The sequence below is a fragment of the Polypterus senegalus genome, chromosome 9 (genome assembly GCF_016835505.1).
Source record: "Polypterus senegalus isolate Bchr_013 chromosome 9, ASM1683550v1, whole genome shotgun sequence".
In the NCBI taxonomy this organism is placed as follows: domain Eukaryota; kingdom Metazoa; phylum Chordata; class Cladistia; order Polypteriformes; family Polypteridae; genus Polypterus; species Polypterus senegalus.
Genome location: NC_053162.1, coordinates 72,348,544 through 72,372,447, shown reverse-complemented (window position 1 = coordinate 72,372,447; position 23,904 = coordinate 72,348,544). Strand labels below are relative to the sequence as shown.

General features: G+C 37.0%; 1 protein-coding gene across 6 annotated transcripts in view; it reads left to right on the top strand.

Annotated features, from left to right (window-relative positions):
- piezo1 (piezo-type mechanosensitive ion channel component 1) overlaps window positions 1-23,904 on the top strand; it is a 376,673-nt gene that overhangs the window by 311,843 nt on the left and 40,926 nt on the right. For 5 of the 6 annotated variants that reach the window (XM_039763263.1, XM_039763264.1, XM_039763259.1 and 2 more), the window contains exons 31-39: window positions 2,787-2,861; window positions 4,480-4,580; window positions 5,132-5,252; window positions 5,668-5,739; window positions 5,849-6,021; window positions 7,260-7,414; window positions 15,177-15,338; window positions 19,268-19,526; window positions 22,258-22,446. In XM_039763263.1, coding sequence (XP_039619197.1) covers window positions 2,787-2,861; window positions 4,480-4,580; window positions 5,132-5,252; window positions 5,668-5,739; window positions 5,849-6,021; window positions 7,260-7,414; window positions 15,177-15,338; window positions 19,268-19,526; window positions 22,258-22,446 — 1,307 coding nt within the window. The remainder of the gene's footprint in view (window positions 1-2,786; window positions 2,862-4,479; window positions 4,581-5,131; window positions 5,253-5,667; window positions 5,740-5,848; window positions 6,022-7,259; window positions 7,415-15,176; window positions 15,339-19,267; window positions 19,527-22,257; window positions 22,447-23,904) is intronic. The other variant, XM_039763265.1, reaches the window with a different exon arrangement.

Sequence of the window (23,904 nt, the reverse complement as noted above, 5' to 3'; positions counted from 1 at the left end):
TTTGCATGCCAGCTTGGCAGTAACGATGCTTTTTAAGTTTTTGCAAAGTTTTCTTGGAATGGCATATGCCTTTGCTTACTTAATTTAGGCCTGAAATTTACTTTGCCATAAAATATTTTCCACTATGTGACATTTTTCCTTTATGCATTTTGGGATTTCACATATGTTTTTAATGAGAAATTCTTTAAAACGATGATAAAACTGAGCTTCTTGAGAAAATTTTGACATCACTTTTTAAACTGACATTCAGTATTTTACCAAACACAGAAATGAAATACTGTACACACAAGTATACTGGACCTTAATTTAAAGGTTGCCATTAATTCATTCATTCATTTCTTTCTCGATCCTTACGTTGCCGGCACCAGAAGTCACACACTTTCTCACATACTCACATCTAATTATTCAAAGCCAGTTTAGAAACTCTAATCAGCCTGATGTGTAATGTCGTTAGAAAGTAATAGGAAACTAGTGTACAAGGAGAAAGCCCATGCTGAAATGAGAAGAACTTGGAAAAAGACCACAATGAGTCTGAGATTTACAGCCATGAGACAGCTACATTATTTATGGCACTGTGATGTGCAGTTTACCAAATAATATTATGAACACTTTTTTTCTTTCTGACCTCCTGTCTGGATATGCACACTGTGCACAGGACATGTTTTACTTTATCCCAAGTTTTTAGAGAAGTTTATTGTTTGTGTCTCAGATCCAAAAAAAAAATACACAGTCACATGCAACATTGCTGTAAGATAAAGTGTTAAAATGTAATGATTATGAAAATGGATGATCACTCCAAAAATTAAAAGCTGACTTTGTTAGGGTTAGTCTTCATGTATACAAAAGCAGCACACTATCAATAGGGGAAAACACATTAGACTATCAGTTTGTTTTTCTAGAGCATGCCCATGCTCACCTAATCCCTAAAGTTAGAAAGAAATTAATTATGACAATATGCCCCATATATTGTCTCTCTTTTCTACTTTGCATACGTGCCTTTGTAGACTGAACACAATTTTAATTTCATTTACCTTTAATAACTTGTATTCTAAACTAAATACTTAAACAGTAGTAAGAGCCTTTATTTTTCATTGGCTTTTGTGGGTCAAATACCTTTAGGGACTTGCAGGATGTACAGTACACTGTATTTGTAGTAGAGATACATTTAGTAGATGTGGACTATAGGCAGGCCTACTAAATCTCAGTTTCACATAGCGAGAAAAAAGTAGTGGGAATTAAACATGTGGTGTGGTTTTTTCTTGTCCGGTCTCTTAGCTAATATCAACACATTATGTTATCACCCTCATATGTGCTATAATGACAGTGTGTATTTGATTGTGTTTTAAATATCCAACAATAAATCTGCCTTCTCCTTGTTACTTTTACTGTTAGGTATTGCAAGTTTTTTTGCAAGTACATGCAACATGTATCATGGGCATATTATTATAATGAGGTCTTGGATTAGCAGCTTGATATATATAAAATAAAAAATATCCAAAATCACCTAAAAATGAACATAAGATTTCTTATCGGATATGATGTAACATAAAACATGATATAATGAAATTGTATATTAGCATAAAGCCATCACATTAGAGGGTGATATTAATGACCACATTAACATATACTTAGAGACAATGGTCTTATGTTTGTGTTGTTTTTTAAAATATTCTAACGATGTACATTTTTAGAAATCCTCTTGAACTAAATCATACAGGCTAAGACGCCATATACTTTTTGACAACCCAGACTCTCTTTTAAATTTGTTGCAAATCATAATATTTATCCACAGTTTCACACCATTTATTCCTTAATAGTCAAATTTTATGTAGATACACAGAGATATACATAGTGCCTTTTATAGTGAGCATAGTGGAACGTTTTCTGTTAAAGCAAGCCTAAAGTTATAACACTTAGTTAATTATTTTAATAGTGAATTAGTGCTGTTTGTAATACTGAAAATCAAAGGTATTAATGTAAAATATACAGAAAATACTACAGGATTTTTTCCTCTTGTGCGTTACTGATGTCTTCCCTATTTCAGACGTTTACTTCAGACATTATCTTTAATGATCATAATGAGGCAGGTGTAGTAGCCAGGGTTATTTTTATTTGTTATAAAGACATTCTACCCTTTTTGTTGGCATTGCAATGGTAATTTAGTACGATTCTTCAACATTAGTTATCTTATGATTTCTATTCTACATGCTTTTTACCAGTAACATTGTCTCTAGGTTCTGTGTCTCTGTGAATGTGTGCTTGAGTGTCTAGCATGCAGTAATGCAGGCAAGGACTGGAGCTGCTCCTTGATATTGCACGTTGCAGTAATTGATCTGGGAACCATGGCACTAAAACACTTGCACAGCCTAATACCGACTCTCAGTGGTAAAGAGACAGTTGCATCAGGCAGTGTAAATTATATGTTCATGTTCACTAATCTTCTAATGTTCAGCATCTTGTGTTTGCCATTAAAGCCACTGTTAAACTTTTCTTATTCTGTGACTTTCTTTTTCTTCTTGTGGATGCACTGATATGCATTTAATGACTAGTTCTTTTTCTACTGTCATTTCTTGCTTTTTAGTGAGCTGTGCAGCTGTGACAATAGTAGCAAAAAAAAAATTCTTTACAACCTTCTGCGCTTCCTGTAGTTAACTTTAAAGCAAACCCACTGGACATTGTCAGTAAGTTTGCTCTCACCCCACTAAGTCTTGGCTACAAAGCATTTTAGGCTGCCTATCCAAATGTGCTTGTGAGCTAAACCATTAAGCCTGTCTCCTGTTTGACAGAGCAAGATACAGACAGAAAGCAGACGTCCAAGCAGAAAAAGAAGTGGTGGCGGCCCTGGGTAGACCATGCCACAGGTACCAAAAATGCTGAGCAGATAAACAAATATTTCCTGGGTGGGAGGAGTAAATGGGTAGTGCTGGCTAAGGTAAGAAGTTAAAGAGTAAGGAGAAATTTGGAGAAAACTTTGGGCATCAGCAGTTACAGCATACAAGACATATTGTGTGAAATCACTGTGCCATCTGTACTCTACATGCTTCATTATTACTCTGAACAGCAGAAAATTATCTTTCCAGAGCCCATTTACTTTATCTGCCTCCTTCAGTTTACATAGAAAGTAGCTGACCCAGTTTCCTGTTCTGTTTAACAGAATGTTTGTTTTAATCATGGCACTTAATTTTCTTCAGATTCTTCCGTACAGATGGGACAAAGAATTTATAATACTTGACTTCCATGTTTCTCTCAGTGTACTTGCACTGTTTAACTTTCTGCTGGTGTTGTTCATCACTTAGTTAGTGAACAAACTGAACTGTAACATGTTTTTAATAGAGGTAAATTGACTCTTTAAAAGGAGTAACCTGGGGTTAACCCCATGGAATTGTTTATGTTAATAGATGAAATGCTTGTTGTGATAATTTGGAGCTGTGTGAGGTAGTGGCAGTATAGTAAAAATAGCTGACTTGCTCCTCCTTTTTAATGTTTTAATATTTTATATATTATGGAAAATAATGGACTTATGTTTTTTAGTGGATAAACATGTTGAGCATTTTTGGAAAGAGTGTGTGTTTTGTGTACAATTTGCATTCAAGAATTTTAAGAGCTGGTTAGGTGTTTGGTGAAATTCTAGCAACAAGCACAACGCTATTCAGAAATTTACAAAATTTTATATAGGCATTTAGGACTTAAAATTTGCAAAAAATTTTCTTTGCATGTTCAATGCAAAACGTAAGGAGTTAGGAATATTACATCTTGCATATAGAATTGTGAAATACACACTATATAATGTGCCCAATGGTTGCAAGTGGTGGAGAAAGCCATGTGCTGGCCAGAGCAGATTTTATTTGCAAGTGTTTGCAGAAAAAGATATAATGGTACTGTATATAAGATATAATATAAAACCTTATCCTTTTAAATGCTACATTTCTTGGCTTTCCTGCCGCATCTGAAGATGCTTTTGGAATGCTTCACGCTGTGTACCTCATATTATGGCTAAAAATTAAATATTAAGTATTTTTCTTGTTATTGGTCTCATGTTAAAATCTGTTTTGCTCGGGTGAGTTTATGATGATTTTTGTGGTAGCTTCTGGGGAGAAGAGTTCTTTAAAAGAGTATCCTGTCTCTCTCTGTAAACCAAAAACATGAGGTAGCAAGATCTTGTTCCTGTTTTGTTAAAAGGGTACTTGACCCATAAATTACTTTTTTTTTTTAATATTACTTACCTCATTAAGTAAGAGATGCAAATTGTTTCTCCACCACCAATACAAAGTGCATGGGGTAAGTAATGTTTAAAAAAAATCATTTTGGATTGAGTATTCCTTTAAGAGGAAATTATTTGATCACACTGTACAGTATATGCAGTTCAGGGGGTGATATAATTTTGGAGAAAATTGCAAAAAGCAATAATTACCCAAGCTTGCTTTCTTTCTTTCTTTCTTTTTCATTTCTCACTTTTTTGCTGTCTGGTTCCTTTGTCAGTTTTGCACTCAGGCGAGTACTACCTGTTTGAGTCAGACAGTGAGGAGGAAGAGGATTTACTTGCTGAAGAGCAAAAACCAATTAGACAAAGTGCCTTCCAGGTAAGTCAACAGAGGTCCATTAAATCATTACATAAATCCCTGTGCTACACTATGGATTCTGTCATACTTTTTCAGCTGACATATACAAGAACAAAAAATTCACATCCCCATCTACACCCTCCTCTTTGGACCCATAGAACAATGCTCTTCCTTTTCATGTTTTTTAGCCAGGTGTCAGCCATGATAGATAGGTTTTGTAATCTGTGTTTTTAGGTAAAATTTCACCTTCTTGCTTACCCTTTATGATTTTATATCATTATTCCATACAGTAGTATATGTACATTTGATTGATAATTATAGCAATGCCATTGACTTTAAAATCAGATGATTACTTTTTGGAAAACACAGATAAAAAATACTGCTGCTTCAGTGTTCAGAGTTTACTTATGTGTCTTGAAATTCTGCTTATGTGATCTCTTCATGTTTGCTTAGTTTTTACTTCAGAATTATCGCCTCACTGCTGTTCTGTCACATATTTTATATTTGGATAAAGCAGTTTATATTGGCTGTGCTCAAAGTAAAATGCTCTATTTTACTTGTCTGAACAATAGTTAGCGTACCAGGCTTGGATCACAAATGCCAAGTCCGCTTTGAAGCAGAGACGACAATTCAAGAAGGAGATGAGAAGACAAGCAAAGCATAAAGCAAGACAGGATAGCCCTCATCATTCAGGTAAGTTTCCCTCCCTCTCTAGCCTAGTAATTGAATGATATCCACAGTTCCAAAATTGTTTTTTTACGTAGGCTGTGTTATGTTGTAACTTGAGCTATTGGATCTAATCTAAATCTGATGTAATCTATTGTTAGTGTCTTTTACGTTAATTTGTTTTATACAAACATGTGCACATGGTTTTCAAGTTAAGATAGTATTCCTAGGGCACCAAATAATCAATGTGTTGAGAGAACCCTGTCTGAAAGTATGGGCTTCTTTGGAAGATATCTTGATTAGTTTCTGTAAGTGAAAGTGGATCTGGGTTTATATAGGATAAGCCAAATCCTATCTTATTTATGGATGAGTCTTGCATATATGGCCATTTACTACTTACTAACCCTTGGACATGAACGTCAAATGATTTTATATGTTGTAGGAAAGGAGGATGAGGTAACAGAAGATGTAAGAGGCAAGAATGAGGATGAGCTCCTGGAAGAGGAAGATTCTGGTGGGAATAATTTTTTAAAAAAATCATGTTTGATGCCCAATATGTACAGTATCTTAGTTTTTGCATGTTGTTTGTAAATTTTCATAGGAAATTATTTATTTTCCCATAGGAAAGAGTGATATTGTGCAGCGCATCTTGGATATTCTCAAATTTCTTTGGGTTCTTTTTCTGGCAATGGTCGATGGTATCACTCAGTGGCTTAATACCCTGACCAAGCAATATGTGGACACATCCACTGTGCTGTGGATTGAGCGCTATCTCCTCACACACAACATTAATCAGGTAATGAAACCTCCAACACAATATTTACTTTACTTGTACAATAGTTAAAAAAATGTAAAGTATACATATACATGAGTACTTGACAGTTAAATATAGCATAATCAACTGTCTTCCCTTAGTGCAGCAGGATCTGAAAGTTAACTGAAAATTAATGCAGGTCCAATATCTCATAATTTTGTAGTATTTGCATGCAGAGAGCAGTAGTTAATCGGAGGAAGCAAAAAGAAAAAAAATCCCTTGAAAGATTTCTTGGTCCTCAGTAACCCTCTGTTGTATCTCCTGCAAGCAAATCGTGTTGTTGGCTAACACCATATTGATCATCACCCTCTCTTGCTATTCAGAAAATAGGGTTCTTCTGTCTCCACCAGGTGGTCATCTCAGAGTTCTGGAAAACAAAATACTGCAAGTACTAGTTGTATATTTTACAATATGAACATGCAGTAACTATGTGAAATGGTGCAGTAATTCAATGCATTTCAGACAGCATACAGTCCAACAGACCAACATTACGTAACAGTGAGCAGTATATAAATGACCTACCTATTTTTCTCTCTGAAGTTTTGTATTATAGAAGCTAATGTGAAGTGGCTCAAGTTTGATCGCACTCTTTGACCAGCTTCTGCCTTCAACATCCCATGCACAAGGACATGATCAACAAGAGTGTCACAAATCTCATTTGAAACCATGTGTTTCCTTACTCCTATTTTTCCTCGCCCTCTGCCACCTCCCCTCCTGTGTTTTCTTCCTCTTCCTCTTTCTTATTGTGGTAGTTGGTCTATTGTTCCAAAACAAGTTAACTGACCCATGGCACTTTTATCTATCTATCCTAAGGCTATAACTGGTATTGTAAACAATTTTGACTTATAGTGTTTGCATCTGGAGAAATGTATGCTAAATGTGTTCCAGCTGTGCTGATTTGAGATAATGACACTGAAGCCATTACTTTCTAAATGAGCACATAGTGAAGCCAATGATACATGAAGAGATTTGTATGTGGAGTTTTGCACAAAAAATTAAACGAATCTTTACCATGTGTTTATAGCTTCAGGAAATTAGTTTGTATTTTGGTAGATGGAAGTATGATTTTGGGTTTTTAGTTAATAAGTTTGGTGTGTAAGCGATCAAGAAAAACCATAATAGATAAACTTTGTGAAATGTTAACAGTTTTCTTCACATTTGAACCTTGGTCTGGAAGTATCTGCATTTGCTAACATTATTTTGGGTATTTCTTATTGTAGGTCCCATGCAATGAAATTCCAGATGATGCAAGATCTGAAAAGAGCGAGAGCCCCACTGTGGAGTCAGCAATTCAGGGTGCAGACACAAATGAGGTAGATGAGGACAAAGGTGTAAATGGGCAAGTTGATCAGTCACATCCTGAGAGTTCAGCAAAGTAAGTTATACTTTGTGCAGTCAAATGTATCTTTTCTAGTTGATGATCTTGTAAAGTCTGATGAGGATTTTTCTGCACAGGTTTAGAAAAATCTCTAAAAATGCCTTTAAGACGTACTGTTGCTGAGATCATGCCTTATTCAATAATACATAATTCATGAATAATTTACATTTCCCATTGGGTGTTTATAATGCATACATTTCTTGACACTGTAATATATCAATTATTCATGATGTATCTCACCAGTGGGACACCACCATATTTCAAAGTTGTTTGTGTATGTTGCAGTTATCCCACAAGTCAATCAAAAAGCAAAAATGGTATTTTTACATACCAAAGGTAGGGCTGGGTGATATGGAAAAAAATTTTATCATGATAATTTTTTTGATATCAGTCGATATTAATATATATCACAATATTAACCAAATCACTATTTCTGTCAAGCTTAAAGGTTATTTTTTACTCCTAAGTGAGATGTGAAGATGTCATAAGGTTAATTTTGGTTTAGATATTATTTATTTTCTGTCAGAAGTTGAACATAGAACATTATACAACTGTATTTCAAATAAATAAAATAGATGTTTATAATAAACTAAAATCTTAATTTTGACCAGTCAAAAGCTTTGTGTGTTACAGGAGAACATAAATAACAAGTCAAGTTAAGTTGGGGAGCATGCACTGGTACAGCGTGTTGCTGCAACCACTACATGGTGAAACAACTTGGGATGCTGGTTTGCAACCCCTCAGGCAGACACGTGGTCCAGTCCCGTCCCACCCTCCGGAAATGACCCTCTATCTGCTGCAGCCAGGTTTTACGTGGGTGACCCCTTGGCCTGGTCCAGCCACTCGGGTCCCCAACAATGAGGATCTCACGAGCCGGATCACCCTCAGGGAAACACGCCACATGGCCATAGTGCCGTAACTGATGCCTCCTCACAATGTAGGTAATGTGCTTCATTCAGGACTCCATGAGCAACCGCTCATTCAACACAAAGTCAAACCAACAGTACCAAAGGAGTCCAGTCTTTGTCTCAGGTCACTGGATAGCGTCCATGTCTCGGAACCATATAGCTAGACAGGAAGCAGCAGGACTCTAAAGACTTGGACCTTCGTCCTTTTGCATACTGTAGATATTGGGAGAGCCACACACCCCTTTCCAGCGACTTCATGACCCCTCATGCTCTCCCAATCCGTCTACTGACTTCACAGGAAGACTCACCAGAGACATGAATGTCACTGCCAAGGTAAGTTAACCTCTCAACAAGGTCAACACTCTCTCCGCAAACAGACACACTGTTGATGGCTGTGCCCAAGGGGTCATTAAAGACCTGGATCTTGGTTTTTATCCAGGTCACTTGCAAGCCCAGACACTCAGAATTCTCACTCAGTCTCTCGAGCGCCCCAATCACAGCGTCATCAGCAAAGTCAAAATCCATGAATTATTCTTCACTAACAGATGCCCCACAGCCACTGGACCCCACGACCTTGCCCAGCACCCAGTCCATACAAGCATTGAACAGAGTTGGAGCAAGAACACACCCCTGATGAACCCCAGAATCAACCGGGAAAAACGCAGAGGTCCTGCCTCCACTCTGCACAGCACTCACTGTACCAGTGCACAGGCCAGCAATGATATCCAGCAACCTTGAGGGGATCCCGAAAACCCTCAGGATATCCCACAGGGCAACTTGATCAACTGAGTTGAACGCTTTGCAAAAATCGACAAAGGCTGTAAAGAAACTCTGCCGATATTTGCGTTTGTGCTTCATGAGAACCCGCAGTGCCAGGATGCGGTCAATGGTAGACTTCTTAGGCGTAAAACCAGACTGTTCCGGTCACGGATCCTATTGAGAATGACCCTAGCAAGGACCTTACCTGGCATCGAGAGCAGTGTTATTCCCCTGTAGTTGCTGCAATCTAGGCGATCACCCTTCCCTTTCCAGATAGGGACGACAAGTCCTCTTTTCCAGTCAGTTGGGATGATGCCAGTCTCCCAAATGGAAGCAAAGATTGCTTGCAATGCCAGGAGGACAGCCTTACCACCGGCCTGGAGAAGTTCACCCTGGATACCACAGATCCCTGCAGCTTTTCCCCCACTCAGGTGGTTAACCACCTGTGCAATCTCAGTGAGACTGGGTGGTTCAGAGCTAATTGGAGGATCAGCCTCAAGAACCATTGACCCAGAGATATCCAGTGTCCTAGCTGGAGGATCAGCTTTTGAACAACTGCTCAAAGTAGCCAGCCCAGCGGGTCACAACAGCAGTGTCATCTGTAAGGACCTTTTCATCAGCTGCCCTGTCTGCGACTCTCCGAGGAACAGATTCAGATGTGCATAATGCTTTGATTCCTCTGTAAGCAGGACGTGGGTCGCTGGACCACAGATGGTGTATCACTTGCTCACAGATTCCTCTAACAAACGCCTCTTTATCTGCCCTCAGAGCTCTCGCAGCCGTCCTTCTCAGTTCCCAGTAAGGACCAGAGTTGTCATTGAGCCGTGCGCTGCGACTCCTCTCAATGATGTGCAGGGTGCCATGCGAGATGGAACACCTCCCTCTGGGAACACCTGTAACACCAACACAACCATCAGCAACTGAAAGAAATCTGAAAGTTCCTCACACAAACTGCATGCAAACTCATTAGAAACAGCCTGGTCTTGGGGTCTGGCCAAGTCCAGGCTCATTTTCCTAGTATGTGGTAACCTACTGGACCTAAGCTGGATCCTAAGAGTAGCAACAACAAGTCTGTGGTCAGAATTCAAAAACTGGGCACTTCTGTAGACCCTGCAGTTTTTCAAGAGCCTCCAGTGTCTGCCCACAAGGATCTGATTGATCTCCTTCACCGTACCACCAGTATTAGAGTCCAACGATGCGGTTCTGGGTGCTGGAACCAGGATCTAGCAATTCGCAGCCCCTGACCTTTTGCAAAGTCAAGAAACATTGAGCCACTTTGACCACGGTCACCAGACCCATGGGGACCAAGACAATCCTCATAGCCAGCCCTGTCAGTGCCAATGGTTGCACTGAAGTCACCCATGACCAGAGGAGTGTGACCTAGTTGGCACCCTTTAACGACCGAGCGAAGCTGCGAATAAAATGCCTCTCTCGCCGAGACATCACTCACCATGTTCGAAGTATACACTGAGACAACAGACAAGGCACCCAGGGAGTGCCATAATCTGAGTCCTATAATACGCTCGTTGAAAGGAGTGACATCAGACAACATTGGAAGAAGCCAATCCGCTGCAGCAACAGCTACTCCCCGAGTATGACAGCCATCAGACTGACCAGACTAATAAAAGGTGTATCCACCTACAGAGATCTGGCCAGTCCCCGGTCTGCATACCTCAGAGAGTGCCGCCACTGAAATGCAGAGTTAACACCGCTCCTCCTAGTGCTGCTGTGCAGCGGGCAACGCTTCAGCACCACACCAGTACCTATCCCCAAAGACCTGACCCTATTGGCTCTCCAACGGTTTTGACTTTTCCAGGGATAGGGCTCCCGAGGGCTTTCTGCCATCCCCTTCATGATGCGAGCAGCCTTCCTATGGACAGCTGCAGCAGAGCTACTCCTGCGGAGAGCAAAAGGAGTCCTATCTGTCGGCTTGGAGCTTTGTGAAGTTTTTTTTTTATGGTGGCTGCAGTGCCAGTCCTGCCACCAACCTCCATGATTTCCCAACAAGTTGGAGGACCGCTTGCAGGGCCAGATGCATTTTAACAACATACCTAGTACATAAACAACACACTCAACTAAATTCTTTGGTCAATTCCAAATAAATAAAATAGGTAATTCAAAATAAAAAGTTTAAATTATGACCAGTCAAAAGCTTTTAAGTTTTGTAGTAGAACACACTAAATATGTTCGTCAACTCCAAATAAATAAAATAAAATTTTAATTCTTAAATCTAAAACTAAAATATTAAAAGCTTTCATATTTCTTCTTTGTCATTTTATCACCCAGATTCACTCCAACCTAAGGGTGTCTTTTAAATAAATCATTAAGTTTCCATGTTGTCTGTTCTCTTTCATTAGTAAAATATATGATTTGCATATGTATATGCTGAGGCGAGTGACGCATAACAGCTAAGTGAATCTTCTACATTGAGCCACATACAGCGAAAGGCTTATTACCATTGGATAGAGGAGTTTTAGACCTTTTCATTAATGTAATGTTTGGTTGATTTTCAGTAGGACTTGAAATTTATACTAAGGAAATGTTTTCTTGTTCAAAAAGAAAAGAAAACATGTCATTGATGAAGTCCTATAAAAGTTACAGAATGCTGGTGATATGGAATATGAAGACCTTGTTACAGTTTTTACTCTATTGAGAAAGACACGTTAGCTGATGGACTAGATTCTATGCTTGATTTGTACTGCTTAGTATAACTTTGAAGCTTTGTGATGTGAACTTTTACAGTTCAAGCATCATAGGTTTAATATTTGGATGCTATCTGCTGCACATTCTACCTTTGTCATTTTTCTGAGCATTGCTTTTTCATTTTCACCTTCTTTGCATACGTTCTCAAAGTTTCACATGAGTAGCCCTTTGATCAAATGTTACAGGCAGTGTGAAGTATCACAGGGAGTCACTCTTCAATTGAATGTATTTGTATAGCGCCGTGCCATGCTGCTCATTGCATTTTCACAAGGAGACTTGTCTCTAAATTACACTGGGTGAACTTAACAGGGGAACACTCTTCAATCTGGTGTCACTGAATCATGTTGCGCAATGCTGCCACACGCAATTTCACATGGTGAACTCCTCCTGCCCCTCCTTGGATATAATGTTATTGCTTGTGTTACTGTGTCTCGAAGATGAGAAAAAAAAGCTGTTTTAGGTAGTTTCTTGTTCACAATATAATCTCCCCCTACTCCTCAACCCTCACTGAAGGGATAGACTGTGCTGGACGAAATTTTTTTTTTTTTAATCAATTTTCTAATTGCAATTGTTTTGCTCTCTCACATCTGAAATGTAATTGAATTGCAGCCTGAGGTTTTAGATGGCCTACTGCTGAAGCCAGTATGATTAATTATCAGTGGTGTGGATTAGAATAGGCGGTGAACAAGTCTCATGTGCTTTTAACTCCACAATGGCCACATGCAAACCACATGTGACTTAGAAGTGCTGGTTTCGGTGTTTGTGTAGTGTGTGTGACTAGCTTTGGGGGCCCTTTCCAGGGCTGTTTCCGGCTCTGCACCCAGTGTTGCTAGCTAAGGCATCATTCCCAGCCCTGTAACCCAGCACTGGAAGAAGCTGGTATGAAAATGTATGTATATACTTAGCTTATAACAGACATGAAATGCAAGAAAAAGGTAACAACAACAAATAAGTAAAAACAAAAAAGAAAGAAACAAAAAAAATGAAAACACGCTAAATTTCTGAGGAGCAACTGCAACAGAAGGCAGGAGAAGATGTGTAAATTGTAGCATAAAAACTCCTAACTGTTATACAAAATGTTTCTCTGTGTGGAGTTGTAAAATATGGGATGAAAAATAATTTTAAAAGTAAAGGTGTGGATGAGTACATAATTATACATACATAGTTACAAATTGTTTACTTATTGCTTTAAAGTGATTGTTTAGGTGCAAGAGACTGAATGTTTCTAAAAAGGGGGACACTGAGTGCCAAAAGTATAATTTTGTAATGCACTGGGATATGACATCTACTGTATGCTTGGACAATGATAGCTGACACATTAGGGCACAAAAGGAAATTGATTCCAGGGTTGTGCATCATAAAATGTCTTGGTTGTGTATTGTAAAATCCATTTTTTTTAAAAGGAAATCCCCAAACTGTGTGCTACCCCCACTGCTCCTCCTCTTCTTCTTCTTCTACACTAATGACTACACCTCTAAGGACTCCTCTGTCAAACTTATCAAATAGGCAGATGACACAGCCATCATTGGGCTCAACAGGAATGGTGATGATTCTGCATACAGATAGGAGGTTGAGCAGCTGGCCCTTTGGTGCAGTCAAACTCTCTCAAAACTGTGGGGATGACAGTGGACTTTAGTAGAGGTCCCACAATATTATATCTCCTCTTCATTCTTAATACTACTGTGACAGTTGTGTAAACCTAGTTTCTGTGATCCATAATTTCCTGGGACTTCAAATGGGAGACAAAGGTAGGGTTCATTATAAAAAAGGCACAACAGCAAATGTACTTTCTACAGCAGCTGAGGAAGTTCAACGATCCATTCTACACAGCAGTCATTAGGTCTGTTCTTGGGTCATCCATGAAAATGTGGTTTGAATTAGTGACTAAACATAACAAAAACAGGCTACAATGAATAGTCAGGTCTGTCGAAAATATCATTGATACCAGTCTGCCCACATTACAGGACCTGTACTATCCCAGAGTTATGAAATGGGCAGGGAAAATCATTACTGACCCCTTGTATCCAGGCCACAACCTTTTTGAACTTCTTGTGTCAGCCGGGCATAATACAGTAGATTAATATATGCCAAAACAAGCAGATACAAAAACAGTTTTTTTCCCCACAGGCCATCAAGCTCACAAATTGTTAAATCAGCCTAGTTAGGCTGGGCACCCCACCTCACAGGTCTCCAGGGTCCTGTAATACTTTTTACTTATTGATAATACCTGTTTTTAAGTGTTTGTTTGAGCATTTCTTGCACTGAGCTACAGTCTGCACTTTGTATGCATTGTGAAGAAAGCACAGAAACACAGATGAAGATCTGGTGAGTCCACCTTGTATATCTCAGCTGGAAATGAGGTCTGCAAGAGGGCGTGATGTAGTGGCGGAAGTGGGCGGAGTCTTAGTTGGGGTTTTCTTCTGGTGGCCTGTGGAAGAGGGAGAAAAGGCATTAGTACCATTCATCGACCCCTGGCTCTGTATGTTACTCCCAAGTAAGCCTGTAGACTCTCTCCCATGCGCACATGTGTGATAGGAAATACATAATTACATTCTCTGTCTTGTTTATTTTATCTCAGGTGTGTGATTAATAGTTGTGTGTATTTTGATTATGTAAGTTATACTTGGAGTCTTCAAAACCAGAGTTAAATTCCTTTTATACATTCATAAATGGCCTGTAAATGTGATTATGATTCTGATTTGCACTTTTTTATTACATAAGAATAATAGCCATGTAATTTTTGAGTTTGTAATTTAGGCAAGATATTGCCAAAAAGCGCTTAGTGTATAAGAGGTTAATACTTTTGCTACATTAGATCATTTAAGCTTTGCTTGTAAAAATCTTCATAATAAAATATATTTACAGTTGATACAAAAATTAGAAACACTTATCATAATCAAAGAAAATAACCAGGAAAATCAACAGTGGGTGCTTCCCAAGGAGCAAAAGGCCAGAGAGAATACAGATTCATATTCATCACTTACATGTATAAATACCAACATGTAAGCGTACAAGTTATTTATCTATTATCTCTTTTTTCTTTTTCACTTATAATCGTAGATACAGTTCATCCATCCACTATTACAGTTTTCTTTCCATTGAAAGCAGGGCAAGTTGTTATGGCTGTTCTTTACTATATTGTAATTGGAATATGTTAGAATGCTGACAGCTTATGTCAGATATATTTCAGAAGAAGAAGTATTCCATGTCATGCCTTCCTACATCTCATGTATAGTTGTCTGATAATTTTTTGTTTCCTGCCAGAAATTCCCATCCACAGAGAGTAGTAAACTTACTTGGTACTGTATAGTAGTTTCACTTTAAAGGCAAAGCACTTATTTTATTTTATGTGAATTAATTTTTTTTTTGTGTGTGACTGTTTTTTAAAGTGCATTTGAATTGGAAGAGCTACCTCCTATAGATCGGGAAACACCAGTTACAATGTGTTATAGCACCAGCACCAACAGTTCTGAACACCCTCTAGATTTGGAGTCCAATACATTCCCAACCCACCAGCGCCCAAGGACTGCCAGTGAACTCTTAAAAGACAGGTATGGTTTGTTTTACTTTGCACAACTGTTGTCATAAGCTGTACTCTCTAACTATACCCCAAACATGAAGTTTATGACTGTCAAAGAAAATCATTGTTATGGAATACAGAACATTCCAGTTATTATACATTTATTTCTTTTAAATAAAGCGAACACTCAAAAATAGACTTACCTTCTTGATCGCAACAGAACAAAAAGATTAACAGTTTTATTTAAGGTTTTTTAAAGTTTGATCAATGAATGATTCAGGTAGAAGAATTTTTTTAAAAATTGCCCATTAGCCAGGTGATCAGGATTTTATGATTAGTGCTTCAAGCAGATACAGTGAGTCATGTGACTTCCAGGTGACACTTTGCAGTTTCCGTTATAAAAGATGAGCATCAGGAGGTAAATTTTAGAAACCTTCACTTTTGCTGAGTTTTTTTCCATGAAAAACTTTCCCAATATACTTTAGATTTCCTTCCTATTAATATGATACCTTAAAGCTGTGATTTTTGCTATGCTGAGCTCTTTGAGATGCCACCCAAGGTGTTAAATCAGGTATATAGGCAAGGGGAAAACCAATTATTTGTTTGATGACTGCTGGGAAATCTGTAGAATTTATTGCTCAAATGAATTTAAAAATTGCATCTCATATGTTTTGGGGGTCATAAGAAAATCCTCAATAATATATTGATAACCTTGCGTTTTGCACAAGCTTAATTTATTAAAGTAAACTCAACAGTAGTTATACACTTGCCAGAAAGTGCTGCTACTTTAGTGAGTTCCTGGGCATTTAGGTAGAATGCTTGCAGATATGAGATTCATGGAAATGGACTTTGGAGTGTTTATCCATATAGTTTTGTGTCAGTAGAGTTTGAAAGTGCTCTGAAATCAAGCCAGTTTAAGGGTAATGGAATCATGACTATATCTAGTATTATTTTATTTATAAATTGTATTATGAAAGCTGGCAACCCCTACCAAGAGAAAATAAGGGAGGCAATATTTAGGTAGGTCATGTACAGTACTTGCAATTTTTGTGGTGTTCTGCCCCTTCTTTTTGGCACTTTTAGTTATGTGTAGTAGTTGTTATTATACTGTAGTATGGAAACTTAGTACCTGAGTTCTTTACATGCTATGTATGTAAGTGATACTAAAAAATGTAACTAATTTCAAACCCTTTCATAATGCTCATATCTTTACTTTTATATGTAACGTTACTAATTTACATGGAACAATTAGGTCTAAAAGGTTTCTTCTTATTAATAGAATATTCCACTCAAAACATGATACTTTTTAAATGTTACTTAACTTATATACTTTGTATAGGAATGTCATGATACTAGAATTTTTGTATGCAATACCAATATCAGTAAAATTTTCCGATGCCTATTCAATACCACAGCAAAAACATAAATACCATTCAATGGATTTTTATTAAAAACACCTCCCTTGTTAAATTAAAAATATGGTATCTTTTCTGTAGCAGAATATAAAATTTACAAATACTAATAGTAACAGTAACTTTAAAATAGTGATATGTCCATCAAATTGTTACCCATTTAGGTAAACTAGTGCTGGCATTCCTAAATATCAAAATACAATGCAGGGCTTACATTTTAATGTGTGGTGGTCATGGTCATTCACCCAGTGTATCAACAACTTTGAGGGAATTTTATAATCTTTCGGGGGGAGGGGGGTCAGCATATAGACTATATATAATATCATTGTATTCTTCTTGATTTATTTTATGTGCACTTTCCTAATTTATTTGTATTCAGTAACTGAAAACTATTGTATAAAATCAACACTAAAAATAAATATGCAAACATTATTACGTCTGTACTGTTGACTTGGTGAACTCTGAGACAGGATATTTTAATTTAAACTCTTTAAATCTGTTTTGCAGCAACATGCTTTTAAAATCTAAATCACAGATTTGTATCATTTTTTGTAAGATAAATTATATTTGTATCATTAGCTGGTTAAAAAAGCTTACAAAAGAGTTATTACTTGTTAGATAATTCAATTTGATTCAATTTTCAAATATCACAAATTTGGTGCTTTCTTTCTTTACATTTATCCAAATGTTAAGGTTTCCATTTTTTAGAACTTCTATAAAACACCCTTTGTTGTTCTGTTTTTCAAAGTATTTTATATGACTGATAAGACTGTTATTGGTTTCCCAATGTACTAATGCAAAATTAGAACATTAACTGGATCTGCACTGTAACCGGTAGACTGCCTTACATTAGGGAGCATACCTTTCAAATATATAACATATTTGCTTTCACTACATTTGGCACATTTTAGAGGCTATGCTAATGAAAATTAGTCTGGCTTCAAATACCAAATAAATAACACTAATTTAGCTTTTGCATACTCAGATTTAACAAGGAAGAATGCAACTTTGCCTGTCCGACTAACTGCAATAATCACAGTGCTTTGTGCATCAAAAAATGAAATAAATTTTATTTTAGTAATAGCAAATGTAGCAGCTTATTTCATCACTGATGTATACAGACCAAATAGCCACTCTGTCTGAAACTTGCCTCCATTTTTAATTGCTACAACTGTTATTAGCACTGCCAGTGTGCAAAGTACTGCAAGTGTAATTGTGGATGCAGACAAGGTTCCGCTATGCCTGTGAGCTGTATAAACTGGTTAAAAAGTTGATGGATGCTTAAACAGACATTTGTTAGATGCAATCAGAGAATAAATACAAAGGTTTTGTTCCAATTAAAACACTTTATAGGACACAGTATTAAAAAAGTGATTTATCTTGCCATCACTTTGTTTCCTCTTTTAACTTCGTGACACTACAAGTTAAATGATTACAACTCACATCACTGCAGTTTCAGTACACTCAAGAATCTATTTCAGAACTAACTGCCTAATGGAGTCAAAGTGTCAATAACCAATTTTAACAATAATATGCACAATTACTGCTATTATGTGATGTAATTCACCTAATTAAAACAGAAAAAAATGGAGATGATGATGATGCAGAATGGAGATGGCAAAGGGCATCTATGGTGGCGAAGGTTGGACCACAGCAAACAGTATCAAAAACTCCATAATTCACATGTCAGGTTAAACTGTATTATTACTCAAAAATTGTTAAATAAATCACATCTACAAAATGCTCTTGTGAAGAAAAGCGAAACGTGCTTAGATGTGGGCATGCTTTTGAATTGTAGACCTGCCTCCTGTCTTTAGATTTATATTCATACCATTAAGGTACAACTGTAGTATCTTGGGATTACTTACTGGTAGTCTGGGAAACTATGTGGGTAAATTGACTTTCTGTTTGTTGAAGCATCTCGGGTATGCATGGGTATGAGGCATATTCTGTCCCTGATATTGTTTTAATCTTTAGTGTTACATGTCTATCTGTATGCTTTTTGTTAATATCGTGATGTAAAATGTTAGCCAATGAATGGACTGATACTGGGCTGGACTCCCAGAACCTATGAGTGTGACATGGAGGCATGCGCTAAATTCAAAAGTTAGGATGCATCTGAGAAGGTTCAATTTTTGTTTATGAGAGCGTTTTTCAGACATTTTAGTATAAGTAATGTGTTATAAATGACATATGGTACGTTGTGAGCATAGGACTGAATGACTTGACATGTGGATTATGTAATGTTGAGATTTTTAATAGACTTTTTTATATTGTTTGCCATTATTGAGTGTTGACCAATCATTAGATTAACATTTTTTTTGGCCATCACTACAAGTGACATGGAATAATTAACATATAAAAACAAAATGTGATCGTTGATTGAAATATTCCTTATTCCGTATATACATTTTACATTATTGATTTCTTTATCTTCTTATTGCATGCAGCTTTACTATCTGTTTTTCACTCATCCTACTCTTTAAATCAATATATAATAAATAATTTTGACGTTTAGTAATGAAAAATCTAACTTCTTTTTATGAAGGGATTTGCCTTTTGAGGAATTAGAGGAATCAGCACGATTCTACTCTTCCCAAAACCGTGGCCTCAAACTTCTGTTTGCTCTTTACAACTTGTTGGCAGCCAATTCCGAGCTGGTTTGTTACTTCATCATTGTGCTTAACAACATGGTCACAGCTTCTGTCATCTCTCTGGTATTGCCTATCCTTATCTTCCTGTGGGCAATGCTTGCCATTCCCCGGCCAAGCAAGAGGTTCTGGATGATTGCCATCGTCTACACTGAGGTTAGACATCAAACTTCCTGGATTATGTAGAATGTTATATCAGCTATGTTATTTAATTTTCTTTTATTCGGGTCTCAGTTTGCTTAGGCTTTTTTAATCTTTTAAAAGAATGTGTGGAAAAAAGTTTGTTGTGGATACCTGTGAAATAATTGTTGATTCAGGTTTATTACATTAGAAATAACCTACTGTACTAGTTGAGGTACTGTACTGAAGAATACTCCTTGTGTAAATCATTTTTATTGACATACAGTACTGTAAAGAAGTATTTGTTCTTTCTAACATTTAACATAACATAACATCTATTTTTGCTTATTTTATAGTGAATTTAGTCTGACATTTATTTGGGTTATAATAGTTTAGAAAAGATTGAGGTAACATATGGTATGTAATCAAACATGAAGTCTTTAGATATGCAAATGGCTGCTGACACCAGTAGTGTACATGACCTAATTAAAGGAATAATTAGGTCAGCTGCTTAAGATTCATTTTGTTAATAGACATGACTTGGTCTAGATTCACCCAGTGTAAATTTAGCTTTCTGTTACAGTCAAAGTGAGCATTCCTTTACACTGTTTCTGAAGGTTCATTATGCACATCTTTCAATTCAGAAGGGCTTAACGGGCCATTTTCATTCATCTGGGACTCTACCAAACCAAGGATGGAGAGATTTATTATCTAAATAGAGAAAGTTTGAGACAGTAGTAAATTTTACCAAGGGAATAAATTGTAATCTTTCCCTGAGGTGACTAAAAACTATAGAAAAACATCTAGAGGCCTTGCACATCAGGAAAGGGCAAAAGCTCGGCCAACGGCAGTTTGAAGATGGCTTTCTACATCACCATGTGGACAACTTTCCAACATTAAATTAACAACAGATTTTGCACCGTATCGGAGAGGACAATCTTTGGCCATACAAATGAACTGCAGAGTCATACAAATATTTGGCCAGTTATCCAGTACACACAATTAAGTTTACATCTGAATCATTCAAGGAAATGAAATTCAGATGTCTTAAAAAGGTCCTTTCAAAGTTCAAATACAAGTTCTACCAAAGCACTAACACAAGCAGGAGTCAGCTAAAATACTAGTTAATTAAAACTACTGTATAAGAAATATCAACTAGCATTTGCTGTTTCAACAGAAAGCAAGACTACTTAAGTATACCTCCTACATGGCAAATGTTTTCTCCACCGGTCAGCAACAAGGGAGCAGACATCGACACATCAGACAGCCTGTCCCCAAACACCAAAGGCAGGCTTGCAGCTCTAAAATGAGACAAAGGCTTTCAATGTAACAATGTCCACAAAAGGAGGACAGGAAAAATAGTTAAAAAAAAGTACTGGTTCAAGGAAAAACAAAACAGGATTTATTTATAATCAAAAACCAGAAACATTACTTCATATAATAGCAAGAGTTGAAATCAAGAAATATAGTGCAGAATAAATGCACAAGCCAAAAGTCTTATACCTGTAGGCTGTACCTACATAGGCTTTACATAAAATGAGCAATAAATAAAGAAAACTAACATATATACAATTCACATAATACAGAACTGTAGCATAATCAATTAGCAACACAATATTAAGTAAATAAAACAGAAAAACAACATAACCCAAGCCAGAAGTAATAATATGCAAAAACAGTATATCAAAGACAACAAAAAGATTAAATAAATTAAAAACTCACTTGACTCTGGGGAGATGTCCTGGCACAGATATAATAGCGAGAGAAAGAGAGGGTGTATATACACTGTCACAAATTGTGCAGGGAAGGTGGTTCTAGGCAGAATACATAGTGTTTGGAATATTAGTAAAAATACTCAAGCGACATAATTTTATTCTCACTTCTGTTTGTTGAACATTCAGTAATTTGTCCATAGAACAACCAGCATAGGGCATTTTACAGTTAATGAATAAAGCTTGTTCAGAAATCGGATATACATTATATTTTACAAGAGACAACACACATCATATCATGCTGTTTGTTGAAGCCTGTCCTTTTATTTTGGTTGCTTTGTAGATGTGTAAAACAGTAAACACAAAAGAAAATGTTTTCCATGCCAGTCACGTAGCATATGAAAAGTGAGCTTGCATTTCTCCAAAACTGACCAGAAATTAATGTGTCAGAATGGTGTAGGTTTGTGAGAAGCCACAGTGGTATATCAGAAGATTCCCATAGCAAGAGAATGCCCAAATTGCCAATGACATTTTCCCAACAGAAACATGATGATAAAATACAGTAGACTCACTGTTGGCTTTCTGCCACCATCTACTGGCAGGAAGAGTGTCTGCAATTAGTAAGCCAACAAGGCAGTGCATGCATGCAATGGCCAGCTACCATACTGAATAAAGGGTGCTATATGACATTTGTGCGGGTTTGGCTGTATTTCATACTGGTTATCAGTTAAAATTCAACTTGTTAGATACAAATTTAAGTTGATTTCTATAGATAAATACACACAAGAACTTCTAACCTACCAGAGGGGTAGGAGCTCACTGATGAAACTCATTACCTGCAGAAAGTGTCAAGGAGCATGAAAGCATGTGTGCCCCAATAGATATGAAATTGTGATGACATGAAGAAAAGAAATAAAAGCATTGTTCATTGTTCTAAGTTGTATGACTTTTAACAAAATAAATGCTCTGGCTTGTACTTATTTTTATTTATGTACATTCATTTTTTTTACTCATTTGTTACTTTTTTCTTTTGCATGCTCTTACTTACTAAACAGGTCATGGTGGTTGTGAAATACCTCTTCCAGTTTGGCTTCTTCCCATGGAACAGCTACTATGACACCAAGATAAATGAGGGCAAACCTTTTTTTCCACCCCGCATTCTAGGCTTGGAGAAAACAGACAACTATATTAGATATGATCTGATGCAGCTGCTAGTTCTCTTCTTCCACCGTTCATTATTACGAGTAAGTATTTGTATCAAACTTTTTTTTTTTGTGCTAATTATGAAGTTTTTTTTTGTTTGCTTTTATCAGCAACACTAAACATCAACTGAAGTAGACCAAATTTATGAATTAGAGTAAAATTATGTGCAAGCAAAAAAATGCAGTCAAAGATTTATGTGTTAATAAACCAGAAACAGAAATTTAGCAGTTCAAGAAACAGGTTGTTGTGATGGCACATTGGGTAGTATTGCTGCATCTTGGTCCTTGCAAACCATGGTGTCATCAATGTGGACTTTGCTTGTTACTTGTACTTCTGTTTGAGTGCAATTTCTTTCCAGTCCTGATGTGCAATGTTAACTGGTGTCACATTGTGAGTGAGAATTAGTGTACTGTATGGCCCGGTAATGGACTGGCATCCCTACTAGTTTTTCCTCTTGATTGTGGAGAAAAACTTTGTCTCCCTACAGCACTAAATGGAAAATAAAGTAAGTTTAGGAAACAGACTGATGTTTAAGAAAGAATGCATGCTGTAGCCCTCTGTGTCAATTTTTATTAATAATAACAACAAGGCCAGGCTTTGGTTTGAATTTGAATGTTAAAATCAGAGGAATCAGAGGAAATTCAGAGTAATCATAGAAGAGAGCACTACAAAGAGATATTTGCTTTCAGAGAGGAAAGGACAGCAAAGGTTCAGATTAAAAGGTTTCCAGTGAGTTCTGCAAGAGCTGGTCACAGGCTATATGGCTGATTACTGCACTGATATTTCCTGGATATTTTTTTGGGGAAGAAAATGCAGTAAATATTATCATCATCATCATCTGACATCAGCATCTACCAAGATCATCTTACAGTATAATAATTTATCCAATCATTAGAACAGTCTAGATAAGAACATGCCATTCAGCCCAACAAAGCTCGCCAGTCCTAGCCACTTAATTCTTCTTAAAGAACATCAAGTCTAGTTTTGAAAGTTTCTAAAGTCTTATTGTCTACCACGCTACTGGTTAGCTTATTCCAAGTGTATATTATTCTCTGTGTAAGGAAAAACTTTGTGTGAAATTTACCCTTAACAAGTTTCCAACTGTGCCCCTGTGATCTTGATGAACACATTTTAAAATAACAGTCCACTGTACTAATTCACAACATAATTTTAAACACTTCAATCATGTCACCTCTTAATCTTCTTTTGCTTAAATTGAAAAGGCTCAGCTCATCTTCTTCATAATTCATCCCCTTTAGCCCTGGAATCAGCCTAGTCACTCTTCTCTGGACCTTTTTTTAGCACTGCTATGTCCTTTTTATAGCCTGGAAACTAAAACTGCACACATACTCCAGATGAGGCCTCACCAGTGCATTTTAAAGCTTGAGCACACCTCCTTGTACTTGCACTCCACACACTGTGCTATATAACCTGACATTGTTTGCCTTCTTAATGCCTTCTGAACACTGTCGGGAAGTTGATAGCATAGAGTTCACATG